The sequence below is a fragment of the Protomyctophum parallelum genome (genome assembly GCF_964188405.1).
Source record: "Protomyctophum parallelum genome assembly, chromosome: 1".
Taxonomy (NCBI): domain Eukaryota; kingdom Metazoa; phylum Chordata; class Actinopteri; order Myctophiformes; family Myctophidae; genus Protomyctophum; species Protomyctophum parallelum.
In genome coordinates, this window is record NC_139697.1 from 57858695 (window position 1) to 57877088 (window position 18394).

The 18394-nt window shown below is 45.8% G+C and overlaps 1 protein-coding gene across 1 annotated transcript in view; it reads left to right on the forward strand.

Moving 5' to 3' along the window:
• Positions 1 to 642: 642 nt before the first annotated feature.
• The window catches only part of mtus2a (microtubule associated tumor suppressor candidate 2a), a gene marked incomplete at both ends in the record, with an annotated part of 62455 nt that continues 44703 nt past the window's right edge, over positions 643 to 18394 (forward strand). The window contains 3 exons of the mRNA XM_083791843.1: positions 643 to 2739; positions 6940 to 7201; positions 14860 to 15108. Coding sequence (XP_083647969.1) covers positions 643 to 2739; positions 6940 to 7201; positions 14860 to 15108 — 2608 coding nt within the window. The remainder of the gene's footprint in view (positions 2740 to 6939; positions 7202 to 14859; positions 15109 to 18394) is intronic.

Here is an 18394-nt window from a genome sequence, read left to right on the forward strand (position 1 = left end):
GACAATAAGTTTAAGGATAAGGGTTAAGGGGTGATGCAAGATATAGGACCCCTGGATCTCAAACACTATTGACACATGGAGGCTATGGAAGTTGTGTTGGTGCAGAGACAACCTCACATACAACAAAATACATGGGCCTAGACTAACACGGTATGGCAGAACATACATGCATACATGTAAGACACTTATTCCATGAAGGAAAGCCCCGATGGAACCATTGTGGGAGAGAAGAGAGCTGAAATGAAATTTAAAGCAGGACAAATTAATAATGAGGCACTGTTTTGTCCAAGTCTCTAGAGGACTGAAATACTGCCTGAAATGCTATGCAGTTGTTGCTAATGTTATTGTCCATGAAAACAAAGCGGTTGCCTATATAAACAATTTATTTTTGTTGATCTTGCTGTCTTTTTTGTGTGTTTCAGCTGGAAGGGACATACGCCTGGGGAGTTGAGGGCTTTTGGAACAAAGCACAAAACAAGATAAGACAAAGGATTGCTCGGGTGAAGAAGTGAGATGACATTTGTCCCTTTAAAAAGTCAACACCATCACAGGGAGCGAACAAACAAGAAGCCGGAAGCAACTCCGTACATGACCCTGGTACACCACAGGTGTCTTTGAGAGCACCGCAAGAATCTGTCTACTATGAGTACCCCAAATCCTTTCCAGGGACTGAGGGTCAATGTCACTAGAGAGGAGATAAGGAACAACAGGAAGACTCAGTTCCACCTCTCTCAGCCTGGAGACGACAACGCTAACCAGCTAATGTCAGCGGGTGATGGGGAGCGAGAGGGAAGAGTGGCAGGGGAAGCTAGGTACAGATCCAGCCCTCTACCCCCCTTGGTCTCTCAGAGTGATGCCCAGGATAAAGTCCTGGTCTGGGGCTCGGAGCAGCGGTGCGTGAACCCTGAGGTCCGGGAGTTTGAGCGGTTGGAGTGCCAGGAGATCCACACCTTCATGGGACAGAGGGATCCAGGGAGGGAAGAAGAAGAAGAGGAGGATGACGGAGGGAGCATGAAGGACGGAAAAGACGAGGGTCTGATGTCCATATCCTCCAGCTCCACTGCCAGTTCCGCGTCGGCCAGCGGACGGAGAAACGACAATGACAGCAACAAGGTGGGGGTCGCGCTAGAAAGGAGGAAGGCCTGTCGCAGCTCTGAAGAGCTAGACATGTGTGTGACGAGTTCAGGAGAAAGGGTCGATGGCAGATCCAGTGGAGGAAAAGACACCGAGAGACGCAGGGGAGGTCTGAAGGAGTCCAAGTCTGAGACAAACGTATTTGTCTCCTGTCTCTCTGCCGTGGCCCTGAGTGGGAGCCTGGCGAGTGCTTTGGACAACAGTGGAGAGGCTCAGTCCTTCATGTCTATGTCCAGCCCTAAGACAGACCTTTACCCCCCCAACACCAGCACCACTACCTCAGCCCAAACTAGGAGAAGGGCGCCCCTTGCCGAGCCTAACTGGAACTCTCCAGCTTTGCATTATCAGACGCAACGTGAGCTAGAGGGTCATCTCGACTGCTACAAGCAGAGTCAGAGACATGAGGCTGGGGGTCACCATAGAAATGGGTTTTCCTCCTCTGAAGGGGTTTTAGGCCAAAGGAGGAAAGCGGGGTTTGAGGAGAGGGTACTGCCTCCCAGACGACAACAGCTGGTGCGACCCCTCTGCCAGACTGAGACAGAGAGAGGGAGGAGCTTATCAGAGCCGTCGGCCGAGGCGCAGCACAAGCGGACAGGGCAAACGCCATCGCCCTCCCCCTCCCCAGACTCCCAGAGACGTGGAATCAACAGAAGGAACATAAGGTCATCCCTCCGGGAGCCCTCAGATGTCTCCCACCTCTACAGCTCCCATGGGGGAGAGCCACCACCCAGACAGCTCAGCCAGGTTGCCCAGAGAGAGGCTCTGCCCTTGGGTAAGCAGCCTACCTCCAACTCTGCCTCCACCCTAGAGAAGAGGCCTCAGAGCCAACTCACATACCGCAGGAACTGTTCCAGCCCCAACAACATGTCCGGGGTAGGATCCAGGGCATCCACACCTCCCCAATCCCCTCTCAGGACACCCCAGAGCTCGCCCCAGAGCTCACGTAGACAACCCTCCATGTACCTCACCTCCAGGACAGTCACTGGGGTGTTGAGACCCCCCCAGCCAGGGGGCGGCCCTCCCGCAGATGCATGTACTCAGGGCTACAGCAGCAGTGGCCTAAGACCACCAGTCAGAACTAGCATCAGCACAACGGGAATCCCCAAAGCGCCTCTTCATAACCAGCAGAGTGCCCACGGCTCCATCTCCAGGGAGAGGTCCTTATCGCCTAAATACACCCCCAAACCTAAAGGAGTTCGCCCTAAAATCATCACCTACATTAGGAAGAATCCTCAAGTCAAGCCGCAGGCCGTCGACGGGCCGTACCAGGTGTCGTCTCTGCCATCCCGGCTCTCTGCCTACCAAACGCAAGACGCGCCCATGGACCCGTCCAAATGCACCGCCGAGGCCAGAGGAGCCCCGGTGCTGAGCGCTTCCAACCTGCTCTACGAAAAGTACCGGCAGGAGGTGCAGACAAACAACATGTTCTCGTCAGGAATGCTGGGCAGGAGCATCAGAACCCCTGGACACACGCACACCCTTCCTCCTCCACACACTCAGGCTGCTCCACACATGCACCCCCACAGCCACACGGCACCTCCCAAACTGGGCAGCAAGGCGGACAACTTCTATGGGCCGCTTAATGACAAGTACACACCATCAGAGGTAAGTAACATAAGTGTGTGTGTGTGTGTGTGTGTGTGTGTGTGTGTGTGTGTGCACTCCGCGTGCATGCGGTCATTTACAACTTGTGTGATTCTTAGTCTGTATGGGTGTCAACTACTGCAATGGCTGACTGCACAATTTGCAGTCCAATTGCTACTGCAGCCCTGCATTCTATTGATTCCCATTTCACTGGCTAGAAAAAAGGATTGGACTTCATGCTGAGATCCAATGCATGCCTGATGAGGGCACAGCTCAGGCATATGGTTAAGATTGGGTGAATTAATTTACAATGCGATCACTTCACAGTATTGATCTTGTCTGCAATCACTTCACAGTATTGATCTTATCTTCAGTATACTGTCTTATTATTGTAAACATCCTGCTACGCTAATAGACAGGGGGTACATAAGCACATGGCCGTTTATCTGCCTTAATCCCTACTCTTTCTCCGACCGAACCACACTTTTACCACACATCTCTCTATGCAAAATAAGATCTGCACGCTCCCAGAATACATATAGGCTACATTGCATTCACCCAAATGTCTTATTTACTGTACCAATATTACTTTTGTGAAACACGCTGTTGTTGCTCAAGCTCAACAGCCTACGTCAAAATCGTCATGTTGGCGTCATGTTGGCGTCTACTTACGCCAACTACGTTCACTTAATGGGGCCAGTCCTTCTCAGTGACACGCGTTACATGAACCACGCGACCGGGATGGTTTCTTACCCCTTAATGTCGTGAATTCGCTGCGCCCTTCTAATGCTGCGCCACGCCTACTCTACACTGCTCCATAGAGCCAGCAGCAGCAGTACAGTACACTACAGCTGAGCTCCGTCAGAAAGCCCAAACCCAAATGAATCGAATGAATGAAGAAGGCGCTTATACCGCTTTTGCTCAGTGGATGGGACATTTACATTTAAAGGCTATCGAATATGGATGCGTGGATAACGGCATGGTTGTGTGCAATCGGAGGGAAAGGTTCCATAATCCATATAGCTTCCATGCTAGCTGCTTCAGACACAGGAGGCACGGTCATTTCTCCGCAGCACTGTCACGCTTCAAGCAGTAAGCGTGGAAGTCCGTGGCGTGGTCAGACAATGGTCTGCCACACTCCTCAGCAGTTCATTCCACAGTTTTTGATTGTATTCCTTTGTCTAAGTGTTTCCCCCCCCCCCCAATAAAGTTGTTTTTATTTGATTTCTCATGCCCCACCACAGGGGAGAGGCAGGGGAGGGAGATGGGGGGGGGGGGGGGGGGGGAGGGAGATGGCCCGGTCACGGGACTCGAGTGTGAAATAGCCATTATAAAACAGTTACCCTAAAAACACAAACACCTCAACTCAATGTCATTGTAACTAAGAATTTTGAGCGAAAAAATATATTTTTTAATTATACTTTATAATATAATAATAATAATAAAGCTTTATTTGTATAGCACCTTTTAAGAACAAGTCACAAAGTGCTTTAACAGAGAGACATATATAAAAACATAGCAAGGAGGCACACAATAGAATGACAATAACAACAAGAAATCAATAAAATCACAAATCACATGGGTAGGGGGTTGAATGCAGCTTTGTAGAAAAGAGTTTTAAGGAGTGATTTAAAACGGGGCACAGACTCGGCACAGACTACACTACACCCATTATGAAGCTAAATGTGACACGATCGTTACAGGATTCTATAGGTCACCACTTTTGGTGTGACACACAGCTTCTGTTTACAATGCGTTGTCGACACGTGCTGAGTTGACAAAGATTGACAGATTTCGGAGAAGACTGATAGTTTATCCTTTAGTAATTACTAGGCTGTGGAAATATTCACACTACTTTTGGATTTGCAGGCCCGGCGCCACGGGGGGCAAAGGGTGTGTTTGCCCACTAACAGTAGGCTCAAGGCTGCATCTCACACTACTTTTGGATTTGCAGGCCCGGCGCCACGGGGGGGCAAAGGGGTATTTGCCCCCCTAAATCAACCCTCTTAGATCAAAAGTCTATCTATCTATAGTTACAGACAAAACAATGGTACATTTCCAGGCATTCAATTAAATTCCATTGCTTGAAAGGAAGGAAGTAAGGATGCATCTTAATACAGGATGCAGCAGCATCTTAATGATCTCCCATCTAGAACTGGAAAAACAACATTCCTCACCTATATGCCATCCTTGGGGTGGAGAGGGGTGCTAATGTCATTGTTGCAGTGGTCAGGGTGCTTAAGTGGGCAGCTACTGTAACTAGCCAGGGGTGCTAATGTAGCTATATTTATTAATAGCCTATTTATTTCTTTGTAAACATGTCAATAATAAAATATATATTTTTTAGATTTGGCAATTTTGGCAGTGCCATTGATTGATAGGTTGCAGTATTTGATGTGTGTAGTTTATCTCTTTCTCACAATCTATATATACAAGTGAAAACATGTGAGCAAAAAGATGTAAACTCACTCATTTACAAACAAGATCACATCACAACAATAATAGTACAGTACAGTACAGTACAGTACAGTACAGTACAGTACAGTACAGTACAGTACAGTACAGTACAGTACAGTACAGTACAGTACAGAGGACAACATTACAGTACAGTGCAATACTAAGGAGTGCAGTACAGTACAAAGGGGTACAGTACAGCACTCGCATCGCCCTCCCGCTATTGCCTTCTTCCCATTTGCGACACATATAGAATGGCGCTAGGATGAGCGGGCCACAGGCCCGCGAAATTCTAGTATAGCTTCATTAATGACGATAAAGTTTGCGTGCAGTTGAGCATAATTGAGAATCATGGAGCAGAGTAGAAAGAACAGAGACAAGAATAATGTATGTAGTAGTACATGAAGTATTTCAAAGTTCACACAAAAAGATGGCGGAGAACAAGCTACAATCAACTTTGCGTTGGATTTTTTAACCACTGCATCATGAAATGTTTTAACTCAAAGCCATGATTAATTCCAAATTATTGAAACGCAGTTGTGCACAAAATACATAAATGTACAATGAAAGCATGAAAACTTACAAGCAAAGGCTGTTCAAAGCACAGTACATGAAGTATGTCAAAGTTCACACCCCCCGCAAGTGGTATTTCAAAATACTACTTCTTGATCCACAAGAAGCAGCAACTCCTTGGATCAAGTGCTCCCTTTTTTGATTAGAATTCTCTCAAGCTGTCAGATTGAATTTGATCCATGTTTTATTTTATCAGGCACCCTTTTTTATTATTATCTTCTCCCTTATGAAAAAGAGAGCCATTCTAATAAAATTATAAAATATATATTTTTTAATCTGGTTTCATGTTTCATGTTTTCATGTTCAGTCAGGCTTGCAAGCTGATTCATCTGTATTGGATATAGCCTCAAATATAAGGCATCACAAAGCAGTCTCATGCAGTATACATTCATAACATTTCTAGACTTGTATAGGGAGCTAGCAAATAAAGAATGATCACTGTAGCAATAATACTTTAGCCTAGCGTGTACCTGTGGTGTGTGAGCTCCATCCAATATCTACTGAAGTTTCTTTAGTCCAGGACCCAGCCTGTCGATGTGCATATTCTACGTCCGCTTAAGTATATACTGTAACAGTTTATGAAATATATTTGCAACAATTTATTGAATATTGGACACTGTAAATAAAGATAAAGCTAATAAACATTTATGTCACGCCAGGGCTCCACTGGGCGCGTTGCGTCACGCGTGCGTGCGTCAAAAAACGAACCGGTTCAATTTTATGGTGACGGAGACGCGACGCAACGCGGGCAGTGGAGCTACCCTCCATTGATTAAAAGGGCACATTCCCGACGCTGACGGAGACGCGACGCAGACGCGCCGCAGACGCGCCCAGTGGAGCCCTGGCGTTAGACAGGACTTTTACCTCATAAAATAATGAACATCATGGTCGAAAATATACTAGTGAGAGACCTGTGCAACTTATAGCATCCCTATTTTGGGATATACATTACATTCGGTGAAAATTGCAATCTAGAACCTTGCAGTTTGTCATAACATCACACTTGTGCGAGCTCGTAGATTTCTAATTTCAAGAAGATCTTTATGGAGCGAATACAGGATGGAAGCCTATAGTAGTATACTGTAGATTAGGCCCGGCCCTACGGGACTCCAGTCAATTAAGTATATAGGGTTTAATTGGTTAAATGTTTGCAGTTCTAATATCATATCAACTGTCATTATTTTTGAATTATAGATGGGCAGAATGGCCAGCTATGGTGGTATCACTGCCGAGGACCCTCTGCGTCACAAAGTGGCCGCCCAGGCGGGTGGCGGCGGCGGCAGCCTGCTTCGCACTGGCCGAGGGCTTCGACTGGGCTTGGGAGCCGTTACCAGGACGACAGCGGGCTCGACCAAGGGCAGGGGCCCGGGGCAGGGTCAGAGGTCAACCCTCATGTTCAGCCAACCTGTACAAGCTGTCAGCCCTGCGGCCAATCAGAGAGGTCCAGATAACACAGGTAAGAACGGGTGCAGAAAACAGAATCCCTGGCTTACTCCTTCCTACAGGTTAGGCCTGTCAGCGGGGATGTTGAACTGCACGGGTTGCTATGAAACTACTCACTGGCAGATGGGAAAAAAAGTTGTGACAAGACTGTGGGGAATTCAGGAATTTGCATGGCGAATAAATTGGGGGGAAATAATTGGCTACTCTAAATTTAGCAAAAAGTTTCATTTCAGATTTTATTTCAGGGGTGCACATTAGAGGGCTGCCTGTCTTTCTTCTTCATGTTTGCAGTAGCAAGCAGCCGTGCAGGGACTGTTGTCCTCTTCAAATTGGCCAGAGATGAAGGCAGCTCATTAAAATGCATGCGTCTGAAATTAAGTTTTGGACGATCTATGTGGAAGCTTCAGGAAGCACTGTGGCAGGGAGGGTGTTCCATGAGCACTGCATGGCCGCCGGCTGCATAGTTGTACATTGAAACATTTCCTGCCTACTACTTGTTTTGTGGAGCTGCATCCTGAGACTACTTAAAGGTAGGGTAAGTGATTTCCTTTGGTTAAAATATAGTGCTCATTGTTGCTATAGAGTGTTTTTCGGCATTTCCTGAAAGTTCATATAATGGCCTGTTGTGGCGCTGTCATTGGACCCAGAAAAACCCATAGCCCCATAGAAGTCCATGTATTTGGGCCCAACTTCATCCTAGACTGTATTACCTTAATAAACGTGGCCATGAATACTTTCTGCTTCCAGTCACTAGTTTAAAGTCTCATTTCTAATGTCATAATATTCTTTTTGGAAACTTATGGTCCCATTTATTTAAAAAATGACCATAAAGTCGCGCATGTTCTGAGGGGCGTGGCTACCGTTACAGTCTATGATCGGGATTCCCCTCCCACTCGAGTCAAAATAAAAACCAACGGAGAAGAAGGGGGGAAGTCCCGCCTCGTTGTCTGGGCCAGCCAATGGCCAGCTGGGCTAAAACGGATCTAGAAAGATGGCGACTTACAATACAAGGACTGACAGGCCTCATTTTACGTTCATGTTAGACCCGGAGAACGCTTTGTCCATATTTTTTACAGTCTATGCAGGAGACGTATTATCCATGTCTCTCCAGCTCTTTATTAGGAAGAAAATGCATTTTCAAGTCGAGATACTAATTGTTTCCAATCAGGATAGAGAACTCAGACAGGATACAGATTAAACAGGTGAAATTGGAAGTGATGACACATTAAAAATGAAGCTAATAAATGGGCACTCTCTCCTGATTGGCTGAAAGTTTTCAATCCACCTGAAAATGATTATGACATGGCCAAAGCATTTCCGGGGGTCCCCAGTCAAAAAACGTTGAGAACCCCTGTCTTAAGAGACAGAAAGAAACTGACGATTATGATTTGCTTCTTATGTCTGTTTAACTTATTTAGTGTTTACTACAGTACAACTAGCATGGGATCAATACAATTTTTGCGTTTCTGATCCGGTCAGGAATGGATTATTTCCCCCGTCATGTTATAGTCACTGGCTGTAGTCCAGGCGACCAGAATCAACAGCTGGAACCAGGGGTATCACGCAAAATAATCCCCCACGATCAAGGGCAGGGCCTACCCAATAAAACCCTTGATGCGGCGTAGTACTAGCGACTGACAAGACTAAACTAGTAGCCTTTCATAAGCTGCTAAATGCTCAGCAAATATGTATGTTAATGTATATTAGTGTGTTATGATTGGCTGCAAATGTCAAGTGACAATATACCATCCCTGCACCCTCCCAGGCTCCCAGCTCAACACCGCATACAGTACAATTGTGGAACACACTGGGTGGGGACTTTGGGAGACAGACAGAGAAAGACGTGGGCACAGAGAAGGCACTAAAAGATAAAGCACTGAAAGTGAGAAGCATAGTTGGGTAGCATTATAACAAATAAAGGAACAGACAGAGACAGTGATGTGACAAAGGATATCTTTTAAATGATCTTGGTGCTCTTTGCGGAGGAGGGGGTCATAACTCGCATCATCTCATCGTCTCCCAACTTTGACACACACACATGCACACACATGCACACGCATGCACACGCATGCACAAATTCACTCCCACGCATACAGTCAGAATTGCATTACAGCCAGTGGAAGACTGAAGCGAGGAGTTGTGTGTCATTGTGCACACCGCTGCAAGGCAATTATGTCACTAATCACTTCCATGCATGCTTTATCTGCACGGTATGATATGATATGATATGATAACGTATGAAAAACTACAAACAATTATGTCACTATGACAGCTGCTGCTCTCATTCTGTGGTGGTGGCAATACTAATTTGAGTCTACTCTGGATTTATAAACAAGTAAGACTAAAACAAGACAATTAATTAGTAGGTTTGATTATTACACACACACACACACACACACATTCTGTCTCTCTCTCTCTCTCTCTCTCTCCCTGTGTCTGTTCGTCTCTCTCTCATGCACACACACACGCACGCACGCACACACGCACCCACACACACGCACGCACGCACGCAGTCTCTCCGCTCCTCCTCCCTCCTTCTCCTCCTCTGCTGTTCTTCTCGTTTCTCTAGCCGAGACAACATGCGATGCGCCAACGCACACACGCACACACACACATTCATATGCACATAACTGATCAGCCTATAGTGTTGTTTACCAGCAGGCCTATCATAATCCCAATGAATGCATATGTATGGGGTCTTAGTGATGCACAGCCCTCTGGGGTATGGGGTCTTAGTGACGCACAGCCCTCTGGGGGGAACTGCAGACTTTGAAGTGCAAAACAATTAACGCCTAAGTAATGCCAGTATCCCCCTGCTGGCTACGTCTTTCTGCCTCCCTGTTCCGGCCTGCACCATGGGGGCCCCCCACACACATGCGCACGTACTGTACGTACGCACGCATGCACGTACGCGCACACACGCACACACACATACACATACACACACTCACACCATGAACAACACGCACAGTCATCACCAGTATGCAGCAGAGCACTTCATTGAAGCATGGATCAGCAGGGTTTGTGCATGTGGGGGGTTGTGGATACTCTTAAGCAACACCTGGGGAGATCTGACTCATCTGACTCATGCAGATGTGTGCTGATGTTATGTAAATACCAAACAAGCATGCTTGTATGCTTGGTGAGCGCGTGTGTGTGTGCGTACGTACGCGCCTTTATTATATTAATGTGGTTGTGTGTATAGATTAGAGGGTATATGTGCGTGACATCATCATCATCATACCCGGAAGTTATGCATGCAGGAATGCCTACTGAGTGGGAAAAAAAACTACTTTCTGGCCTTGGCAGGCCATACAACCAAACAGAAAAGTCCTATTTGATTGCATTAAATGACTTTTAACAACATTAAATTAACTTTGTCACTCAACTTTGCCAGTGAGTGTCAGAAAACGAATAATGAAAAGTTTTTTTCTCGAGGTCACCAGAACATACAGTACACAGTCCAGACATTTTAAGATGGTTGTTTTAGCATATGGCCATTATCAGTGTTACGGTGAAATTATGTTTGGTCATCTTTTTGATAGCAAACCAATAACTAATAATACAGCTGAGAACAAAGGGGAGACATAGAAAAAATTTACCTTTTGTATTCAATTGTAAAATTAAACTAGGCATTAACTGTGCGCCTACAATAAGGAAAAGCATCCTCAAATAGCTAGATTCTCCTTTAACCTGCTAGTGCTACAGTACATTCATCATGAAACCACCCATGGCTTCCATAAATTGTGTACCCATCTCCTCCCAGCTTACACTGTCGTTAATTCAGCCATTTTGCTTGAGTGCCTCTGCGGGGAGCGTGGTGCATTAAAGTGGCGAAATTGAATAACATTCAATTTAACGCCCTATATAGCGGAGATCAATGTAGGCTGTCTCAAGTCACCTTGGCTTCTAATTAAAGTGGGTTGTTTTTTCCTGCTCATTAGCGTAAATGTCTCAGAGGCGCTATTGACAGTTCTGGCCCCGATTTTTATAATGCATCTCAGAGGTTGCAAGTTTGCCGTGTACATTAACATTTTTATATTCTTAAGCATGCATATCATGTTCTTCATGTAATAAGACTACATTTCAGAGAAGATTGGTTGGTTGGTTGGTTGGTTGGTACAAGGTTTGATATAAAAGTTGATCTTTTTACTTGCTAATGCTGATGCTTTTCCAACATCTGTACCTGAAACGGAGGGAGGCGGTATAGAAAAACAGTACAGTACAGCAATGTCACATTCCCCTTCTTTATACATTATTTTCTCTGCAGCGTATATTCTAATGCTTATATGAATAATGAGTGTTTTCAATTACCGGGAGCGTGGGTCTGTGACATCTGGCCCCCTGATTGGATGGTCGTCAGGCCCACCTCTCTCTGCATGGTCTCTCAGAGGGGATGAATGGAGGAGGAGGGAGAGACCGGAGCGAGGACATTTATCTTTAATGATTCTGACCCGCTCACTCAAGAAGAGCGGGCTGCAATTTAATCAATGCGGCCCCCCGGCACCGAGGTAGAGAGATGGAGGGAGGAAAAGGTGGGAGGCAGGGGGGGAGAGAGAGAAGGGGGTGGGGGGTGGGGTGGGGGGGGGGGGATGTGGACAGGACCTCTTGGGATGGGCTTTGATGGTGGATGGGTGTGTTTCAGGGTAGCATCGTTGACCGTACCCTCCCCCTCCTCACCTTTCCCCCACTCTGTCACTCTCCCTAGCTCCTTCTATACATGTCTCTGACTCTTACTATATCTACTCTCTAGCTCCTTCTATACATGTCTCTGACTCCTACTATATCTACTCTCTAGCTCCTTCTATACATGTCTCTGACTCCTACTATATCTACTCTCTAGCTCCTTCTATACATGTCTCTGACTCCTACTATATCTACTCTCTAGCTCCTTCTATACATGTCTCTGACTCCTACTATATCTACTCTCTAGCTCCTTCTATACATGTCTCTGACTCCTACTATATCTACTCTCTAGCTCCTTACATGTCTCTGACTCCTACTATATCGTGGCTGTCGGGTGGACATGTGTATGTCCAAAACTATTACATTTTCAGAACCCTTACAAAAAAAGTATCCAATGGATGTATAGTCATTATTTAGTCACAAGCTCTTATTCATATTTTTCATTAGTTCAATATTTATAAAATCTACAGACGGACTGTACCACATTCACTTTTACTTTAATTTTTTCTTTACAGAGATACAGGGTTTCTGTCAGAATGCAAGGATATAAATAGACGCAACCAAATACACCCTTGTTCAGGCTGCTTTCATCTTTCTTTAATCTCGCCATGGTATGGCACAGTATGTTCAGTGATGTACTGCCTTCAATGTGTCAATAGTCTGAAATTATTCGCACAGATTGCACACACACACACACACACACTCACACACACACACACACACACACACACACACACACACACACACACACGTGTCCACGGCCATGCCTGACCTGTCGATCTTCAAGGAGTGGAATGCTTCTGATTCGCCTTTTTCCGCCCAGTTTGGGTGTTGTGTTTACTGTGCAGTGAGCATTGAAGCACACAGCTGTGCCAAATGGAGAGGAAAGGAGGTCTGTCTACCTTATCTCTCTGGCCACCAGGACATAATGCTCTTCCCCTGCTTGGGATCAAGGCCCTGTGCTGAGGGCTTCCACAGCCAAAGATTGGGAGGAGGAGGGGAGTGGGGGCCCCCCGACATGAGGCCTGTGGATTTGTTCACTGACCGCCGCGCACGTGTGTGTGCATGCGCGTGTGTGTGTTCGTGACTGCACATTTCAACAGTTTTGCTGAGTGCTTAGAGGGAAAGTTTATTTTGCTTACTATTCTGTTGTGTTGGTGTCACTTAACAAAGCCATGATTACTCTTCCTTTTCTCTCTCTCTCACCTCCCTCTCGCTCTCTCTCTGTGTTTTCCCTCAATACCCTGTCTCATGTTCTCTTTCTTCTTCTTCTCGTTTGCTTCATCGCTTTTTCCTCTTAAGTCCTCATCCACAAATCCTACAAAACATCAAAAGGATGTTCTCTTTTCCTCAATAAAGGACCTCTCTCTCTCTCTCTCTCTCTCTCTCTCTCTCTTTGCTTTCTTCTAATCTTTTAAGGATATGACAGCACCCCTGCTGATTCACTGCTTGGTTGATATAAAGTACAATCCATACAGGAAACAATGTTTTATTCTTGTCTCCTTTGGCCTTGCTGGACCAAGTTCTCGGCGTGCTTCAACGAGTTCCAGTTCAAGGCACTACATTATAGGCACTACATTTTCAGAAGAATTCTTGACACAGACAACGAGTAATGCCTGCCAAAAATGTCACCTGGCTGCGACTGAAACCTATACAGCCTTATAACATAAAGTGCACGTGTCATATTTCATGGCACAACCGTGTCGCTGAATCCCAAAACTTGGCACCACATACTGAGCCAAAATGTGTCAGAAGCAGGAGAAAGTAATCGTCTCCTGTGCAGTTGTCGTTAAGGATGCGTTGATGTAGTTGGAACAGTCACGCAGAGAGTTTCTCCTGCAGCCCAACAGAACTTAATCAAGGATGTTAAATGATTCATGGGGAAATTAGTATTCTGCGCGTACTGAAGCCCCTGCGTGTGTAACGAGTTTGCGGGGTTCAAGAAAGCACATGCGCAATCGCGCATATTCGCACACAGAACACACAAAAGGTCTAGGCTATATATTTGTGGTGTTGAAACTTTCCAGCCACGCATGAAATAGATGCTATTATTCTGTCAGCCCTAGTGTACCTCCTATCACTGGGGAGCTGTCCTTTCAGCACCACACAACACAGTGACCCACCATTCAGCACATGGTAGCACAGCAAGCCGGTGACTCACACAAAACCAAATACCAATGCAGCTCATTACCAGACGAGTGGGTGCTCAGGGAACTGCCCTTTTGTCTCCTTTACCATCGTCTGCATTCTTGATATCTGTCTGTCTGGTTCATATACTGTACATTCTGTTGGACGAATTTTTGACCTCAGGAAGGCTGAGGCTTGTCCGGATTTGTCCTGATAAACAACCTGAGATGCTACAAAATTGGCTTTTCTTCACTCTGTTCCTCTTTCTGGTTTCTCTGTCACACAGAAAGCACTGTATGGTAGGAGCAGTGTGCTCCCCCATCACTCTGTGCCAACACTGCCCACACTAATTAAAGCACCTGTGTGGCCTGTGCTTCCTATATAGACAAAGCCATGTAGGGGAGCCCTGGGCGCAGCCATAGCTGAGGTGTCACCTTAAGCGCAGATTGACACCTCGGCATTGATTGCCTATACACCTGGCTACAGGGCACCTCTCTCAGAGCGCTGCCCTGCAGGCAATCATGGCTGCAGTGTCGCTGTATTCAAACGGCTCCGCTTGACACCGCAGCTATGGTTGCTGTTCTGCAGATTTGTCTATATGCACACCCTGTCCATGTTAATCAAAGGCCAAAGTGTCTAGACATATCTACAAATTAACCAAAAATAATATGCACCAAAATGTAAATAATTGCTCCTACTGCACACCATCATTAACTATTACTTCAACTATACTTGCTCTTGCCTTTCTTCTTAAAAAATAACATACATAATACCAAACACCAAATAGACAAACAATAACAATAACATGACGCCAGATAATCACAAATAAACAATGTTTCTCGTGTGTTCTGTCAACAGAGGAGCAGAGTTTCACCCCTGCATCCATACCTTCAGCTCCAGTCCCGGCTCCAGCTCAGTGTCAGGCCTCCAGGACCCTGCTCCCCAAAGCCAGCCAGTCAGGCCTTCGCCCTCCAGGCTTCACCTCCAGCCGTCTTCCCCCGGGGCGCCTGGCTGCCTTCGGCTTCGTCAGGAGCTCCAGCGTGTCCAGCTCCCACTCTGCTGACAGCGCACAGAGCGACCCCTGCAGGACTGGAGTACCAGTCCACCGTGAGTACACCTGCAGTCTGTTATAACACCTTCTTCTCACACATAGGCGTCAGTTATTGCCGCTCTGTCATTTATACTCCCTAATGCTGCCTAACTAAAAGGCAAGGCACGCATTGGAGCTTCATATCCTCCTCAAAACGAGGGTTAAAAACGGTGGCACAGTTGGTAGTGCTGTCGCCTCACAGCTAGAAGGTCCTGGGTTCGATTCCCGCTGGTGACGCTGTGGGCACTGGCGGCGTGTTCCCTCCTCCGCGTCATCAGTGCCCATACCCGAGGCGGGGGTTGGCGATAGGGCCTTTCTGTGTGGAGTGTGCAAGTTCTCCCCGTGTCCCCTAGGGTAGATACCCTCACAAAAACCGTAATCCTGGTCTCTAAAACTACCTCCCCCTGGCCAGCCGGGGCGCCTGATGGAGGGGAAAGGAACTGGTCGGAATAACGTGTCCCTTCCACGCGCTACGTCCGGCCGGGGAAATTCCCCTCTGTCAGGTGAAAAGAAGCAGCTTGGACTCCTCATGCATAGAAGGAGGCATGAGGTCAGTCCGCTGCCCCCCCAGGTTGGCAGAGGAAGTGTAGCGCCCAGGATTACATTAGATAATTGGCACTGGGTGAAAAGAAAACTGGGTTACAAAATCGTGGTATAAAAATTAAAGTAAAAAAAAGAAAAACGAGGGTTCACCCAACTGCCTCAGTGGCTTACCTGGTACCAATGCTTGGTCAGTAATCCCAACTTCCTGTGATTGAATCTCACCATGGGTACGGCATTAGTTTCTCTCTCTCTTTGCATAGTTTCTGAGGTAAGGGTTAGTGAGGTGAGGTTAGGATTAGGGATAGGTTTAGGTTTTGTCAACATGCAACGTCACCAAGGTGTCAAAACTTGACTCTCAGGTTAAATTTGACGTTTCAGGGCTACTGACAGAGCTGCATGCCTTGGGAGTGAGAACGGGTTGGTTATCCCTGTGTTGTTGAACGTTTAAAAATAGATGTTTAACTTCTTTAAAACCTGAAACCAATTCTAAAAATGCCTTGTAAATCAGTACTTTTGTACTGTAATGTTCAAGATTTGCCAAAAACATTCCAAATTTGCAGATGTAGTTGTACAAGCTTGCAGCGTGGCATGAAGTGACATGCTGTGGGCTTGTATATCTGTTTTTTTGTATTAGCAAACGCAAAAGTCAAAAATGATTTTGATTGATTGATTGATTGATTGAATACTTTATTAACAGTTTGGAATGTGTACACAGGTGCGGTTTACAATGATAAAAGGATAAGGTTTCCATTGTGGTCCTGTGCATTCAACACAGATGACACAGATGCTTTCCCGGTTTTAATGTGTTAAAATCATTTACTGCCCTCCATTTCTGCTCAAGATGGACCGTCTTTGAAAACATTAACACTGTATGGTAGCTATAGTGTGTTATGACTGCGCCGCAAGTACCCATCATCACCACCATCTGCTGCATGTTTTATTACCGTGTCTATGAATTCCCCTCTCGAGTACATTTTTGCATAAACAGCCCTTCCCAAACATTTCCTTCACCCAGTCCTCCATTTTGAGCCGTCTCATGCAAATGTGACAGTATGTCCTATTCTGTAAGACATAGAAGAAGATAAGTAAATATGAACAATAGAAAAGCACATATATATTTCAAAATAAATTATAATATATGAAAATAAATATTTCAGAAATATATTTTGCCACTCTAAGCATTATTATTTATTCCCATATTTGAGAGTCCAAAAAATATATACTGTATCAAATACATTCAGGTCATCATTTAAATCATTTGAAACCACTACCACTTATTTATAGCGTTCATTATCTCTTTGTTATGATGTTTTCAACCATGTTATTTAAACGTTCACATTGTCCTGCTCCCAGCCATGTCCTGGTGGGTCAACCACCATAATGTTCAGAGCACACACTCACACCACACTGATCTAGTGTGTAACCTGTGACATGTCAACCACTCTCTAGTCTTTCTAGGTCAGATTCTGTCAAATAACAACCCAAATCCCCTAAGGAAATATACACACACACACACACAGTCTTAAGACATGTAGGTGCACTCAGTGGTGTAGTGGTGGCTGGGTATAGGAGGGTGTGCTGAGCCTCTGACCTATCAGGAGGACACCCACATACTTTAACCCATTCTGACCTCAGATCAGATTCATACGAGGTTTCCACTGGACACACACTGGTCTGATTAACCCATTCTGACCTGAGATCAGATTCTAAAAATGTCAGTCGTTCTTCGATTATTCAAAAATAGCAGACCTACAAGCTCGTATCGCGCCACTCGGTGGCGCGATATGAGCTTGTAGATCTGCTATTTTTCAATAGGTAAAGCACGACATGATGCCGACACCAAAATGGGTGCCCGGTCAGAATGGGTTAAGCATGCATGCGTGTGCACTGCATGTGCACGCTAATGGCTAATCTTAAGCCATTTCTAGTTTCAAAGCAACTGATACATATATATATAGCCATCATCACCAGCTCACTGCAAGAAACAAGGTATATTCAGAAAGCATACAAATTCATCCTAGGAAATACGTTTACAAACTCTGCTTGAAACAGAGCCTTATTGTATAGCCAGTGTTTACCAGAACAACATGCTATTTTCCTCACTGTTCTTGCGGGACTCTCATCTGGGCTTGTAGATCCAATTATCTCCGTATGAGCAGAGCTTTTTTTGCACCCTTTCTCTGTCTCCGTGCAGCTTAGAACTGTGCTTTGAACACCACTGGCTGTCTGTCGGATTGGTTGGCTGGCTGCCTGGTTTCGCTGGCTCAGTACGCCATAACTCCATGTGTTTTTAATGTGACCTACATAAGTAATGCTTACTCCTTTTCTCCCGGTTACAGTTGACGCTGTTGTACACGTCAGCATCCCCCGTTATGTCATCATGAGACATCTCATGTTGTACACGTCAGCAACCCCTGTTATGTCATCATGAGACATCTCATGCATTTCCCCTTCTTTGAAATCACAATTTGAACCCAGATTTTCCTTTCCCATTGGAGGAGGGGGGGTAAAATCTGTGTGTGGGTGGAAACTTGTCAGTTACTAACCCTGAAAAGATGTGAGGGGCCAGAAATGAAAGCATGCAATGCTTTCTTCTAAAGCCTTCCCTCTCTCATGATGGAGCGATGTTAATCAATGAATGTATGGTGTGTGTGTGTGTGTGTGTGTGTGTGCACGCGTGCACACATGCGTGCAGGGCAGTGTTGGAATCAATTGCTACACTGGGCTGGCAGTTTGGAAAAGATGGAGTCTCTCTCTAAT